At 41.7% G+C, this 15,121-nt stretch overlaps 1 protein-coding gene across 4 annotated transcripts in view; it reads left to right on the top strand.

Moving 5' to 3' along the window:
• Nucleotides 1-15,121, top strand: part of LEF1 (lymphoid enhancer binding factor 1) — a 118,029-nt gene that overhangs the window by 83,094 nt on the left and 19,814 nt on the right. For 2 of the 4 annotated variants that reach the window (XM_024119471.3, XM_024119469.3), the window contains exons 5-9: nt 2,311-2,401; nt 4,252-4,335; nt 6,626-6,748; nt 7,787-7,949; nt 13,408-13,515. In XM_024119471.3, coding sequence (XP_023975239.1) covers nt 2,311-2,401; nt 4,252-4,335; nt 6,626-6,748; nt 7,787-7,949; nt 13,408-13,515 — 569 coding nt within the window. The remainder of the gene's footprint in view (nt 1-2,310; nt 2,402-4,251; nt 4,336-6,625; nt 6,749-7,786; nt 7,950-13,407; nt 13,516-15,121) is intronic. The other 2 variants (XM_024119472.3, XM_024119470.3) reach the window with 1 other exon arrangement.

Raw genomic sequence — 15,121 nt, 5'->3', positions numbered from 1 at the left:
CGGCAGGCGGACTCTCAACCACTGCGCCACCAGGGAAGCCCAAAGTGAAGAATATCTTAAGTACCATGTTAAAAGTACAAATGAAATGTTGTAAATTCAAAGAAGAAAGATTTCTCAGAGCAAGAAAAGAGAATATTCCATGAGAGAGAGGTATCTGAAATATGAGTAGAATTTTAATAGAAAGAGTCCAATTAAATACCCAGCATAGAAACTAGCATGTAGCAGGTGCTAAGTAAATGGTAGTTCCCTCCTTTCTTCTTAAGCAGTAAAACCAAATCCAGCTAGTTTGTATTTTTTGTTCTGTCAAATTACTCCCGCGCAGAATCACTAATGCAGCCTTCTCAGTTTACTCAGAACAGGGACTAGAGTGGAGAGCAAGGTTTCAAGCTTGTCTGCTTAGAGACATGTGATTGGAAGCAGGCTACTTCTCTGCATCCCAGAGATAAGATCCCAGGACAAATCGCATGTTTTAGGTACCTGAACAGTCACTTCACCTCTCCAACAAAGGGATTAAAGGAGACAATTGAGACAATTCCATCTCTAATTATGATTTTCAAGTTCAAATTTCCACAAAGTTTTCCAAGTTCTTCTGAGTTGGCCTGGTTTTTCTTTTCAAAACTGAGCAGCCCCCCTGCAGAACCTGAGGCTTGGAGAGGTATCAGAATGTCAGGGTGAGGGAGGCAGCGAGTTGGAGAAACTTCCCTGTGATTCTGATACGTCAAGAATCACCACTGTAGGCACCCCTGCTGCCCCTACCTCCCCAGACCCAAGACAAAAATCCCAGAGTATGAAATTTGGGGTCTACTGTGACCAAAAGAAGCAGTATTTCTAGCTTTAAAAGAAAGAGAGATTTGATGGTCACTCTGCTAAGGTGAACTTCCAGCTTCCAAAAAGCAGCTGCCAGTGGCTCTGCTTCAGTGGGAGAGAGTGGATCCGCAGAATGCCCTAGGACCCATCGTATGCAGTGCTTTTGGTGAATTGATGATATAAAGGAATTAAAAGAATACTCATTAAATTTGAAAGTGATAAGAGATCAAAAAAGGAGATTTTAGACTATTCTTTTAAAAACAATAAAACCTCAGATGATCTCCTGTAAACTCTCTGTTAAGAGAAAGATTAAAGACCTTTCTCTGAGAGTTGAGAAATAGTTTGTCCTAACTTCAAAGTCAAATTAACATCCACTTTGAAGGCAACACTTCTTAAGCCATTCCCATATGCTCAAGGCCTTCAGTATCTTTTAAGATCCAAATGAAATTCATAAACATTTTGAATAGTAAAAAAGCAGCACACTTAAAGAGCATCTTCTGTATAGTCACCTAATTTGCATACTGGCCAATATAATTACAGCCACTGAATGCATATTCTGGGTGTTAAACCTGGGAATGTGTGTTTGCACATGGTAATGGCCTTTTAAAGCCAGATTAGCTGTGTAAAGAAGCTCCTGTGGCTTTTTTCTGTTCAGAAGCACTTTCCCCCAAATCTAAATCTAAGCTTTTATTTTGCATTTTTGTGTGTGCATCTTAGCCCTTCTTTTCTGTACCCAAGGTAAGATATAAACAAAGAGGTGTCATCTGGGACTAGGATTAGGTACAATCTTCAGGTGGTTTTTACAGTTAAAGGACAGTGTGCTCCAGGGAGTGTGAGCTCAAGAAACAATTTGGTGGCACTCTCATTTTCTGTGGAATACAACTAATCCAGAACAGCTTGACCTTGGAGCCCAGAGGACTCAACTTGATGAAGAGCTTAGTTGGAGCTGAAGTGGCAGAGACCAAATGAATCATATCAAGTACGACCATTATGGGGCTGAAGATGATTTCTAATTAATCTTTGATCCTCTGAGGTATCACATTTCCCAAATCTATGTGTCCATAAGGGAGCCAGTGAAAATCTGAAAGTAGCAATTTACCTAATCCTTGAACACCATGGCAGGCCTTCTACTTATGAAGGGCTGTCATTTTCCATTCTACACAAAAACAATTGTCTACCATTTTCCTGACCAAAGTGATATTATAATGAGGGTAAACTAAATAATTTTAAAGTCTTATTTTGATGCCTGTTTTACTAGCAGCATATTTACTCTTTCAGGAGCTCCTCAAGATGTACTGCCTTAATGCCTGTTTTCTCAGATGCTGAAATCTTGAGAAAAGCTAACAAACTGACTTCTGTTAAATGGATCTGAAAAATAAATATTGTTTCATTCTAGAACTTAAGTATTAATGACATCATGCATTTTCTTGCCTTTCTGTTTCTCTTAAAGTCGAATGTCCTATGAATCTGAAAACTCTACCTCTCTGTTGTTCTTTTTAATAGGCATGTCCAGACATCCTCCAGCTCCCGAGATCCCTACCTTTTATCCCCTGTCTCCGGGTGGTGTTGGACAGATTACCCCACCTCTTGGCTGGTAAGATCCTTCCTGCAACATTTAGCCAGGCATTTGAACACGTGTTCTTCTACTTCCCATTCATGGAAATTAGCTTTATGAATGATAACACTTGAGTTGAAGAAACTTCACATCAACAAGCAGGTGCTAACTTTATTTCATTTCAATTTAAAAGATTAAAAAACATACAGACTTTGAAATGGATTGAATTCGTTTGCTAATATGTGTAGAAAATGGCTGTGTAGCATTTGCTTTGAAGCTTATAGTTTTATGGATTCAATTTGTGGCTTTGGGCATTTGCTATGCCTGTACAAAGTGTTTAGTGTGGATTTTTCTTTTCTAGTTCTTTATGAACAACTTATATTTTTGAAACATAACCTTAGATGTATTGAATATCAATCTTTGCTTATAAATGGGCAAGTGAGATAAATGACAAATAACTAGGGAGAAATGCAAGTGCAAAAGCATCTTTTGAATTTTAATAAAATAAGCACCAGTTTGAATTCAGAGGCGTGAAAAACTGATGTTTGGACTTCTTTTTTCAGAATCCAAATGCTCTCTATTTTGTCATTTCTGAAAAATCCGTAACATTCCTTTCAAAATTTTTTAATTGTAAAGGTAAAGGAAAAGAAATCTATTTAGGGAAGAAAGAGTCACTGCATACAATTTGGCCTATTTTTGTCATTTTATTGTTAGCGTGCAGCTTTCCCTGCTCCCAGTCCCCTTTCTCTCCTCTCCCCACTGCTCACTCCATGGACAGAGTGCTGCAACTTCGGCAAATATTTTCTCTCCTTTCTTTTTTTTTTTTTTTTCTGCGGTACGAGGGCCTCTCACTGTTGTGGCCTCTCCCTTTGCGGAGCACAGGCTCCGGACGCGCAGGCTCAGCGGCCATGGCTCACGGGCCCAGCCGCTCCGCGGCATGTGGGATCTTCCCGGACCGGGGCACGAACCCGCGTCCCCTGCATCGGCAGGCGGACTCTCAACCACTGCGCCGCCAGGGAAGCCCTCTCTCTCCTTTCTTTATCTGACTCTCCGTCCCCACAGCTCCCATGTCAAGGCCCCAGTTTCCCTACCTTGACATCCTTACAGTATCTCTTCTTCATAAGGAGGGCTCATCCTGCCATGGAAATTCCAGCTTTCTCTCTTCTCTTTGCATTAAATCTCTCAGTCAATAACTCTGTCTGAATTTAATTGATTATGCAAATATTTTCAAACCTACATCAATTATTCTCTCTGAATTTAGCTACTCAAGGGCAATAATCCTGGGCCGGGTTGCATCAGTGGCATCTGATAAAAAATAGACTGTGTAAATGAAAAGTGTGAGATGTAGGAAAAACAGAGGGAGAGCTGGAATTCTCAGAGGAGAGAGACAATAACTCCAATGAATCGATCTTTTATTTCTTCCCTGTAGCATGGATATATGGGGGGGGGGAAGTGCAGTGTTTTAAAAACTTGGTTCATTTTTATATAAATATAAACTTTTATTTCCTTCTTTCTTCCCTTCCCTGATATTCTCAAAGATTCTGATAAAGAATCCACGAACCTAAAAGGAGTATTTCACCATTCTCAGGTTCTGTTATATTCGGTAAACATTGTTTACCTGCCTGCTTTGTTCAAAGCATTCGTGGGTATGGGAGAGGGGAAGGGATAGATGACAGGTCGTTCACAGACTGCAGTGGGAGATTTCCTTCAAGGCAGACGATGCTTTGGTTGGGTGGAGGGTGAGGAAGGGAAGGAGCCGGGTGACTGAAGCAATGCCCTGGTAACACGCCCCCAAAATTCTGGTTGAGTTCCTCCCCTCATCAAACTCTTACTGCTGGTTGGTAAGTCATGCTTTGTCATTGATGGGTTCCTTTCTTCTGTGACCTCAGGCAAGGTCAGCCTGTATATCCCGTCACGGGAGGCTTCAGGCAACCCTACCCATCCTCCCTGTCAGTCGACACTTCCATGTCCAGGTAGGTGGAGGTGGAACCGGGCGCTCCAGGACAGGCTGCTCTTCCTGCGCTTGCAGCTCGCGCGCCTCTGCTTGCCTCTCGGTCCTGGCCGGGCGGGTGCACGGCTCGGCCCGCGCGTCTGTCTGCGCAGGGTACCTGGCTCCCACACTAGGCGTCCCGGAGGGTCCTCCCCGAGCAGCGCCAGCCACGCCCACCAGGGGGATGGACTCGGCCGCCCGGGAACCCGTGTCTTCCTCCAGAAGACTTCGCTGCCACCCGACTGCGGGACGGGAAACGTCCCCAGAGGGGACATTATCAGAAGAGCTTGTTCGATTCAAAATATGATGGGGGTGGGATCTGGGGGGGGAGAATAAAGACTGGTTTGATCTGAGTTTTCTAATTTGCTTTCTATGAGGAAAGTTCTATCAGTTTCACGTGCCAGTGCTTGAAAACGCCCAGATAGTCTAGAGCCTTCGGGACCAAGGCCGTCGAAAGAGAAGGGACGGTGCTCACAGGCTGTCAGGCCATACGGGGCTGCGTGTCCTAGTGTGTGAATCAGGCCCCGTGTGGACACGTTGGTGCAAGCGAAGCTCTGTGAGGTCTGCTGTGCCACACTGCTGTGTGTAATGCTTTTGCCTCTGGAAAGGATGGCTTCTGTGCCCTGTGCTTGATGTACACACACATTTGTGGTGTATCATCTGCGTGTTCGATGTGGCTTTTTCAAGGGAGCTAGCATTAACATGCTAGAAGTCAAACTGTTGGGTTAGTAACTGGTTGTGAATCTTTACTTTTTTACATCGGTATGAAATTCGCAGTTTTCTGTGGCGAATTTCAGCCTTTTAAGAAATGTTATTTTTTCAGTAGATTGTAAATCTAGCTGATTGAGAGAGGATGAAATTAATATCCTTCCTCCCACATATATCTGTACACTTTTTTTAAACATTGTAAGAATTGTGTGATGACAGGATTTTCTCATGGGCAAATAACCAGCATCATGTATTTTTGCAAATGGTACACTTTGATTTGATCAAATATTTGTATTTTTCCCATGCCTCCTTAATTTTTTAAAATTTGTTTCTGAAATATTACATATCCAAGCAGAGTCCCTTCTTTCCTTCCCAGAAGAAGGAATTAACTGTACAGGTGGTGATGAAAAGACTTGAGAAAGTTGTTTTTGTTGAATTAAATTGTTGACTTTAAAAGAGCTTGAAAAACAAAAATTTCTAAAGCATATCCAAATTTATCCAAAGAGCTTGTTGAAAGTACTGTCTTTGTTTTATTTTTCTTGCATGGCAGTTTCCCTCCTTTGTGTTGGTGGTAGTGGATATTTTAAGATTTGTTTAATGCTCTACAAGTATACTCTGGGAAAAAGCCTTTATTTTAGCATACGTAGGTTTTTTTTTTTTTTTTTTTGTGGTACGCGGGCCTCTCACTGTTGTGGCCTCTCCCGTTGCGGAGCACAGGCTCCGGACGCGCAGGCCCAGCGGCCATGGCTCACGGGCCCAGCCGCTCCGCGGCATGTGGGATCCTCCCGGACCGGGGCACGAACCCGTGTCCCCTGCATCGGCAGGCGGACTCTCAACCACTGCGCCACCAGGGAAGCCCAGCATACGTAGTTTTTACCTTGAAGCAGAACTGTATCCTTCCCTTTAATTAAATCCTTCCCCTTAATTTTGTTATCAGTTTTCCATTAGGCCAGATCTCTCAAACACTACTTTCTTTATGTGTAGAAAATTATTTGGGGTGATGTTGATGGTGACCTTATTAAATTGGGGACTGAACAAATTTTCCTGTTCCCTGTCTTCTCAATTGTTCTCTCCTAGTATTAGGAAAAAAGCCAACAGGAGAAGAAGACTCTTAATGTGAAGGTTTGCTTAGGAGTGTAGACAGAGAGTTTAAAATGTGATGTCTTTAGATTTTTAAATCATTTAAAAAGCTAAATCTTAATATAGTGTTATATTTCCAGTAATTGTTCTTGAAATTCTTCTCTGAAAACTGCTTTGCAAGAAAAGTGACTCACTATTTTTTTTTTTTTTAATCCTATGGCCTAGAGCCCTCCCAGGAGAAATGCCAGATTGTACCATTAGCTTGAAAAAAAATCTATGAGGTGGCACGTAATTATAAATATTTTCCACCTGAATACAGAAAGGAAAGAAATTAATCATCAGCCTGCTCTAACTTATAGTTAATACTTCTGCGTATGAAGGTGTGTTTTCACCGTCAGCCAATAGCAGTTAGCGGGTTGTTTGGAAATTCTGTCTAGCTTTTGCTACAGCAGTTCATTTTGTTTTCTTGTCTTTCCTTCTTTTAGGTTTTCTCATCATATGATTCCTGGTCCTCCTGGCCCCCACACAACTGGCATCCCACATCCAGCTATCGTAACGCCTCAGGTCAAACAGGAACACCCGCACACTGACAGCGACCTAATGCACGTGTAAGTGTGCCTCTGTCTTCACCCGCGAGTGCCTGACGGTACCAAGGACTTAAACCACACAATTTCTTCTCCTTCGCTGTTGTTGAATCTGCCCCCCTCTGTTATTACGGAAATCAGTGTAGCTCCGCCTCAGAAGCTCTGTCCCCGAGGACATTGAGCAGCTTGATTCTCGCTGCTCTGATTTGGGGTCTGAGATTGAAAAGGAGCACAGACCTCAAAAGATGAAGGGAAACTCACCAAAGGGGGAGTGATCTTCAGAGCATAGCGACTGAATAACTTGAGCTGTTTAGCCATTTACTACAAGGCTTTAATTGGGTTCCGATTCTTGAGGAGCACAGGAGTGAAGCAGATTGGAGGGTTCAGTGCATTTCCTTCTGGAAAGGCAGTCACCCTGCATCGAGGCTTCAAGAGCACAGAATTCAAGGGAAAGGGGCAAACCAAGCCCAGGATTTCCTGTCGGGCCAGGGTTATCCCAGGCTGTTACAGCAGGGCTAAATTGTCCGAAGAGATTAGTAATTGAGTTTCTTAATCTAGGGTTTGTACTGGGATGGGAGAATGGATGGGGTGGCAGGGAGCACGTGATCACCCATAAAACCCCTGCCAATACAGGCAAAACCAGCGTGCGTGTGTTTGGGGGAGAGAGTCTAAGGTTTCATTAACTTCTCAGAGGGGCCGTTGACCCAAAAAAAGTTAAGAACCTCAGTTCTGGAGGAGGACTGACCACCCGCACTACATGTTCAGCTTTTCCCGAGGTGACCAAGGAGCACCTAAAAGTTTAGATGGAGCGTCTTCACAAGCCCATTTCCACGTCGTGTTAAACCCTTCTATAGCTGTAGGTAAACTTACTCAAACCGAAGGATCCTTATCCACAAGGAGTTGATGAGGTGCTCTTCTAAGGTGATGGTGTTCTGGGGGCTTATAGAGAGCCCAGAGGGTGGTCCCATCCCGAGCTGGACTTGTGATATAAGCAGATGCTCTGCTTCTCTCCTGCCATCTCGTCCTTATTCGGCTAACCTCTTCCCCACCCCCACCTTTTAGGAAGCCTCAGCATGAACAGAGAAAGGAGCAGGAGCCAAAAAGACCTCACATTAAGAAGCCTCTGAATGCTTTTATGTTATACATGAAAGAAATGAGAGCGAATGTCGTAGCTGAGTGTACTCTAAAGGAAAGTGCAGCTATCAACCAGATTCTAGGCAGAAGGGTAAGTAGTGGGATGGTATGTAAATGTTTATGGTAACCATGGAACTTCTTCATTAACATCTGCCCAAGCATTGTATAGTCACCAACCATTTGGGGAGTAACAAAGAGAGCACGACAGCCTTTAGGAGGAGTAAATGATATAATGCCTTGTAAGCAACTTAGATTGTACCTGGCACATAGAAAACTTCCTGAAAATGATAACTATTTTTCCTATTATCATTCTTGAAACAAATATATCTTGAGTGTCTTTGAGGTACCAGGCACTGTGGTAGGCATTAGATAATTATTGCTGAATAGAATAGATGTAGTCCTTGCCCTCGTAGAGCTTGAAGTTTTGTGACAGGATACAGATATTAGACAAACAATTACCCAGTATATATATAATTAAAATGGTGATAAATATTGTGAGTATGAAGAGCAAGGATCTGAGAAAGAACCACAGGGGGGCTGGGGAAGGGCCCACTGAGAGCGTAGTTGAGGCCTGAGAGCTGCGTGGGGTTAGCCACGTGATGAACGGGGTGAGGTGAAGCAGTGTGTGTGTGTGTGTGTGTGTGCGCGCGTGTGTGCGCGTGTTGCGTACGTGTGTGCGTGCGTGTGCGCGTGTGTGCGCGTGTTGCGTACGTGTGTGCGCGTGTGTGTGTGCGTGCACACTCTGAAGCAGGAAACCACTTAGCCCACCCAGGGGGCTACAGAAAGGCCTGCGGAACCAGCCACGCTTCTGGGTGAACCCTGGCATGCACATGTGGCCAGCTGCTCCTTGCAAGACATAAGCAGATCGTTCCACTTTGAAGCTTTAAATAGAAGAATTGGTACAGGCCTGAGAAGTCTTCTTTCTAGAAAATTGCTGTCTGATTCTTAACGTGTATGTGGGCCAGGTTTCTCGACTGCCCCTCTTTTTGTTGTTGTTGTTGCTTCTTTCACCCATGCTAAGATATTTTTCTGAGGACCTGTCATGTACCAGGAACTGGACTTACAGCTAGGACAGACACTCTTAGATTTCTTTGTCCAGCCACCAGCCCAGAGGCTAGTCAAGTCCTTCCCAGTACTTTTCTCAGGATTGAAATGGGTTTAGTTGGGTATCTGACGGGTGGTGGAGAACATTTGAATTTTTCTAATTCAAATTGCATTTTTCTTTAATTACATTGTAATTTTAGAAATGCTTCATCTTAACTTGTTGATGCTCTTCATATATGTGTGGTAGCTTTTTTTTTTTTTTTAATTTATTTATTTTTGGCTGTGTCGGGTCTTCGATGCTCCGCGTGGGCTTTCTCTAGTTGCGGCGAGCAGGGCCTACTCTTCGTTGCGGTGCGCGGGCTGCTCATTGCGGTGGCTTCTCTTGTTGCGGAGCACGGGCTCTAGGTGCGTGGGCTTCAGTAGTTGTGGCACGAGGGCTCAGTAGTTGTGGCTCTTGGGCTCTAGAGCGCAGGCTCTTTAGCTGTGGTGCACGGGCTTAGTTGCTCTGGGGCATGTGGGATCTTTCCGGATCTGGGATCGAACCCGTGTCTCCTGCGTTGGCAGGTGGATTCTTGACCACTGAGCCACCAGGGAAGTCCCGGTAGCTTCTTAAAATATGACCCTGTGTATTTGTTTTTGCAGCCTCGCAAGAAATTCATGATTTGCAAGTGAACATTCAGGAGAAGGAGGGTCTTGACAACCTTTGTGAGACCTAGAGATCATGTTTTAGCTGTTGTTGATAATTGTTGTCATGTTTGTTACAAACCTAATACATTTCAACATTCATAACAGAAAACATTTAGGAGATTTCCAGTCTATGTGAGGAAGCAGATGGAGGAAAGCAGGCGTTCTTGTATTATCGATTCCTGTTGGAGAGCATAAAAATGCAGCGATTTCCAATCTGCAAGACACCAGGGTTTCAGGGGTGGGATGCAGTGGTAGATTATAGCTCTTCTGGTGCCCTGTGTACAGTACTCTATCTCCCTGTGGATTCTTAAACACTTAATAACAATAATTACAATGATTTCCAAAGCCAGATCATAGCAGATGAGTGATTCCCATCATTTTTTGAAGAACTCCTCCTTGAAAGCTTAAAGGCTGATGACCACTTTCCCTGACCCTTTAAAAGAAGAAATCAGAGGAAAAGAAGGGTTCTTATTTCAGCTTGTGTAAAACTCTTAGATTTGTTTGTTTGTTTCTTTTTTGAGTTAAAGGTCCATGGTCCTCCAGTGGGAATTATTTTCCTGCTCTAGAGAGTTAAGAATATATGAATGTATGCTTCCTATTTTTAATGCACATTTCCAGCAGTTGCTACTTTCTCAGCTCCCTTAACAATCCCCAGATCAGAGCATGTGTCCTAAAGGATGGTTCTCATTTAAGGTCTCTCTCTGTTTTTAATTTGGACACCTGTTTCTATTTATAGGTCTCTGAGATCTTTGATTAAGATCAGGTTTTCTATCCTTTCATAACTCCGCCTCTGGCAGGGTAGTCCTTGCTAGTTCTTTAAAGTTCCCAGCTTTAAAATCATGAAGTTTTACATTGGGATAATTAGAATTCTTAATAGTGGGCCTGAAATTCATCCTAGAACATTTGATCGTTTGATTTTTTTATTCACTTCTACTGTATTTCTAGCATAGAAATAAATGTTCATTCATATGAATGCATCAAAGTTTTCTACTTCGTATTCTAAATAATAATAACACAAATATTACTTTAAAATAAGCTTTTCGTTTTCAGACCTTCCAGGCTACTAAAGGAAGTCCATTTATTGCATATTTATTGTCAGAATGTCTCTTCAAATTAAATGGGTATTTTCCCAAAAACTTGGTGAATCTTTCAGTATGCAGAAGAGATGGAAAAGCATTTTTGGTCAATTGTGTTTCAGAAATTCCTGTAAAGAAAGATCATCTTTCTAGTCTGCATCAGACTTTATTCTTGTTTTCAGTACAAAACTTTAATACATAGTTTTACCTACTGTTTTACTCTGGTAAATGATGTTTCATTTGTGAATAAAGTTTGTGAATTAGAAATAATATCAAGGAACTAAAAGCAATCAAAAGTAAGCAAGTAAGCAGTTTAGTTTGTGGTCTGCTTTTTTTCTCCTTGAATTTTGCTGTTTTGTTAGCTGGGGTCTTGTCAACCTGAGTTTCCTGCTGTAACTGAGAAATTCGTGCTTGTTTATTAACTGGTTGTTTTGGGTAGAAGACCCAACCTCCATACGTATTTGGGAGATAAGTTCTATTTACAATGCCAGATTTTCTCAGCAAGTTATAAAGCTGCCATAAATTACATAAAATTATACTTTAAATTACTTAAGCTTTTTTATACTATAAAAATATATTTACAGATAATTATATTTATAAAAAAGATATCTTTATACTGACATACTGCAGTAGGATGAGAGAGATTATTTATCAAATGAATAAACAGATTTACAAAGTAAGACTTCTTATCTTTTTTCCTCTTAGTCTCTTTTTTTTTGTTGTTCCTTTTTGATTATGCTTTGCCTCTTGCTGATCATGTTAGCACCAGAACTGCCTAAACACTAATGATCAGTCTTTTTTTAAAAAAAGTGTAGGCTGATCTTTCCCACTGTGCCCAGTTCGGCTTTTTCTCCCTGTGAAGGTCTCTAGGTCAGTACCTCAGGTTTAGAAAAGCTGTCGGTTGACAGAGGCAGTGTGACTTTTCCTGCCTAAACTTCCACTGTTCCCCAGACCTGCCTTCTTAGGCTCCACTTGACTAATGGTGATTACTCTGTTAGTACAAAGAATTGTGTCTCAGGTAACTTTTTCCAGGTGTTTGGGGTTTTTTTTGTTTGTTTTTTCCTGCCACCTCCCCATCTCCTCTCCCCCCTCCCCCCCCCCTTTTTTTTTTAAAGAAAAGCATATTACCTGATTTGCCTTTAGACTCAGGCCAAGTACCGCTGTGTGTCATGCATCTTAACTTTACACTCTGCACGTGTAAAGCAATTAAAAATGAAATCATCTGCCCTATCCAGCACAGAGGCCCTGGCCTTCGAGGGCTTTTCAAAGGAAATGGAATTGGTTGCCTTGCCTTTAAGCCCCACAGCCTCTGGACGGGAGGATGGGATGAGGCCAAAGGTGCTTTAGTGCTCTCCTTGAGATCAGGTTCTCATTCTTCCAACAGGCAAGAGCAGCAGGCGTTCGTTTTCTTGAGGAGAGCACCCCTGCCGTGCCCTGGGGGCTGCATGCTAACCACTGGATCGCTGTCCTGGAGGGCAGCCTTTTCTCGCTCACCAGCCTCTCTCCCTCGTTCCTCCTTCCTTTCCCCCAGTCCAGTCACACCTTTCTTTTCTTTTTGTCTTATCATTTTAAAAAACAAGCACAGGGTAATTAAAATCAATATGCAGGGTAGAGGTGAATGAGAAACAATCGCCCAGCCTTTAAGGGGAAGTTAGCGAAATGGGAAGCCACACACCCTAGAGCTGGGAGCCCTGGAGTGGGAGCCGGGCTCACTCAGAGCGTGTGCGCGTGCGTGTAGCTGCGCGGTGGTGTGGCGTCGGGTCCACCGCCTCTGAGCTGTCACCTCCAGCCAGTGGGTTCCCCAAAGTGCAGCCAGTTCTCCTGGGATTTTCTGACAACAGATCCTGGCATTTGGGAAGTAGGGGGACGAACTTGGAAACTGCTCCCTGGGGTCGTGGGGTAAGTTGTGTGCAAACACACACAAAGTGCCAGTACAGGCTGCTAAAAATTCCAGACAGCACCTTGCCTGCATAAACTATTTTGCTCTGTATGATGAATAAATATATGTTACGTAAAGGGAAACGGAAAATTTGCAGGGTGTCAGCTGCTACGTTCTCCAGATTAGATCCTATAGTCTCAAAGTCTAGATGGCAAAATAAACTTAGGTCATGCTCCTTGTTTTCCATCCGAAGGAAGCTAAAAAAAATAGCCATAAAGTGTGCATGTTTGATTATACAGTGTTACCTGTATTCTCCCTATGTGTTTAAATAAGTGTGAGGGGAGGGTGAAGAGACTGAGACAGACTGACTTTTGATGTCTTGCTTTATAGACAGGATCATATGATGAAGGTTTCAGATTCCTCACATGACAGAGTGGGAGAGTGCATGGGAGGTGAGGATATATCTGTGGAAATTACTTCATTTTGCATAAATAAATGGTGCTTGGGCTCAGATGTCAGAATATGCTGCAAACTATGAGAAAGGGCTAAGGTGGGTGTTGAGGTTCACCAGTGAATGTTCTCTTTAATTTGTATTGGAGAAGAGAAAGGCTGGGTGACAGGCCATTTCACTTTGGATACTTTGACAGGTTTCATAACAGAATAGAGAAATCAAAGTTTGAGTCTCACTCCAGCCACCGAACTCTAGATGGATTTCTGCGACACGTGGTCGCCTGCCATTTAAAAATAAATTGAAGTTTAAATGCTTAATATTTTCATTCTTCAGTGTTTGAAATATGAAACATATAATACTGTCGCTCTTTTGCTTTTACTTGATTTTTTCCTCCTTCCCCTTTCTTTTTCAGTGGCATGCCCTCTCTCGTGAAGAGCAGGCTAAATATTATGAATTAGCGCGGAAGGAAAGACAGCTACATATGCAGCTCTATCCAGGCTGGTCTGCAAGAGACAATTATGTAAGCACTTTATGCACACCAACGGCTCTCTCCTCTCACTTGTTCTCTCTCTGTGTTGCTCTCATGAAGGAAATGTGTTGTAGAGTGTATCTAATGCTGGTACCGTTCTCTATTTTTGAAAGTTAATGAACTTTATAATAAAGATTTCATGGATATAGTCCATTCTGAAAGCTTTGTGCTGTCAATTTTTTTTGGCTATATGCTAATGAAATTTTTAAGTAAAATTTTTTAAATCGAAGAAAACCTTATCATTAAAATGTGAAAAAATTTTTTAAAAGCATATAATCTCATCATGTAAAGGCAGCATTAGTAATAACTAGTTACACCACCTTCCAGTATTTTTTCTGTGCATATCTTTTTTTTTAGCATCTTTATTGGAGTATAATTGCTTTTCACAGTGGTGTGTTGTGCATATCTTTTTATCTTTTACTTGGATATGTGTGGGTGGGTGGCTGTGTATATACAAACACTTTTGTATCATGCTGCTTGCTCTTATATATAATAAGCATTTTTCTGTTACGGCATAGTGTTTCTGTGTATCAGTTTTAACAGGTATACAGTATTTCACGGAGTGAATGTCACAATTTACTTAAACATTTTTTCCCTGCTTTTTAGACATTTGCTATTTTTTTTAATAATTGGAAATTATCCTACAGTGGATTGTGCATAACAGTTTTTAGGACTTATTTCTATAGGATAGACTCACAGTAGTGAAATTGTAGTGAAACAGTAGTGAAATTGCTGAGTACAGATTATAAATATTTTAAAGCCTCTTGATATATATTGTCAGATTTCTTTCCAAAATGGATTGTGTTATTTTACACTTCTTACAAACAATGTATTCCAGTGACTGTTTTGCACAGACTAATTTAAACTGGGTAAAAAAAACACATTTTTTTGTTTGTTTAATATTAACATACCGATGCCTATTATATATTTTATTCAGATGGAGTAGGTATTATCATATTTTTAAGCTGTACTGATTTTATTGGGAAAATATACCTCATTTATATTGCCAATTATTTTATTACTTCAGAGTTTGAATACCTTACTCATGTAGTCTTGATGTAGCAAAAACTACTGAGAAAGACTATTGTAAGTGATAGTAGTTGTATCATATTTTATAGAGGGGAATGATTTTGATTACTTAAGCTCTTAATTTAAAAATTTGAAGATCATTTTCATGTTTCTTGTGAGACTGTCATTCAGAGTGCCAGCTAGGACAGACTTCACATTAAATGGAATTGTCCTTTTTAAAAAGGGCGAGGCACTGTGGAGAACAGTATGGAGGCTTCTTAAAAAACTAGAAACAGAACTACCGTACGACCCAGCAATCCCACTACTGGGCATATACCCTGAGAAAACCATAATTCAAAAAAAGTCATGTACCACAATGTTCACTGCAGCTCTGTTTACAATAGCCAGGACATGAAAGCAACCTAATTGTCCATCGACAGATGAATGGATAAAGAAGATGTGGCACATATATACAATGGAATATTACTCAGCCATAAAAAGAAACGAAATTGAGTTATTTGTAGTCAGGTGGATGGACCTAGAGACTGTCATACAGAGTGAAGTAAGTCAGAAGGAGAAAAACAAATAC

The sequence above is a fragment of the Physeter macrocephalus genome, chromosome 7 (genome assembly GCF_002837175.3).
Source record: "Physeter macrocephalus isolate SW-GA chromosome 7, ASM283717v5, whole genome shotgun sequence".
Lineage (NCBI taxonomy): Eukaryota > Metazoa > Chordata > Mammalia > Artiodactyla > Physeteridae > Physeter > Physeter macrocephalus.
This window is presented reverse-complemented; position numbering and strand designations above follow the sequence as displayed.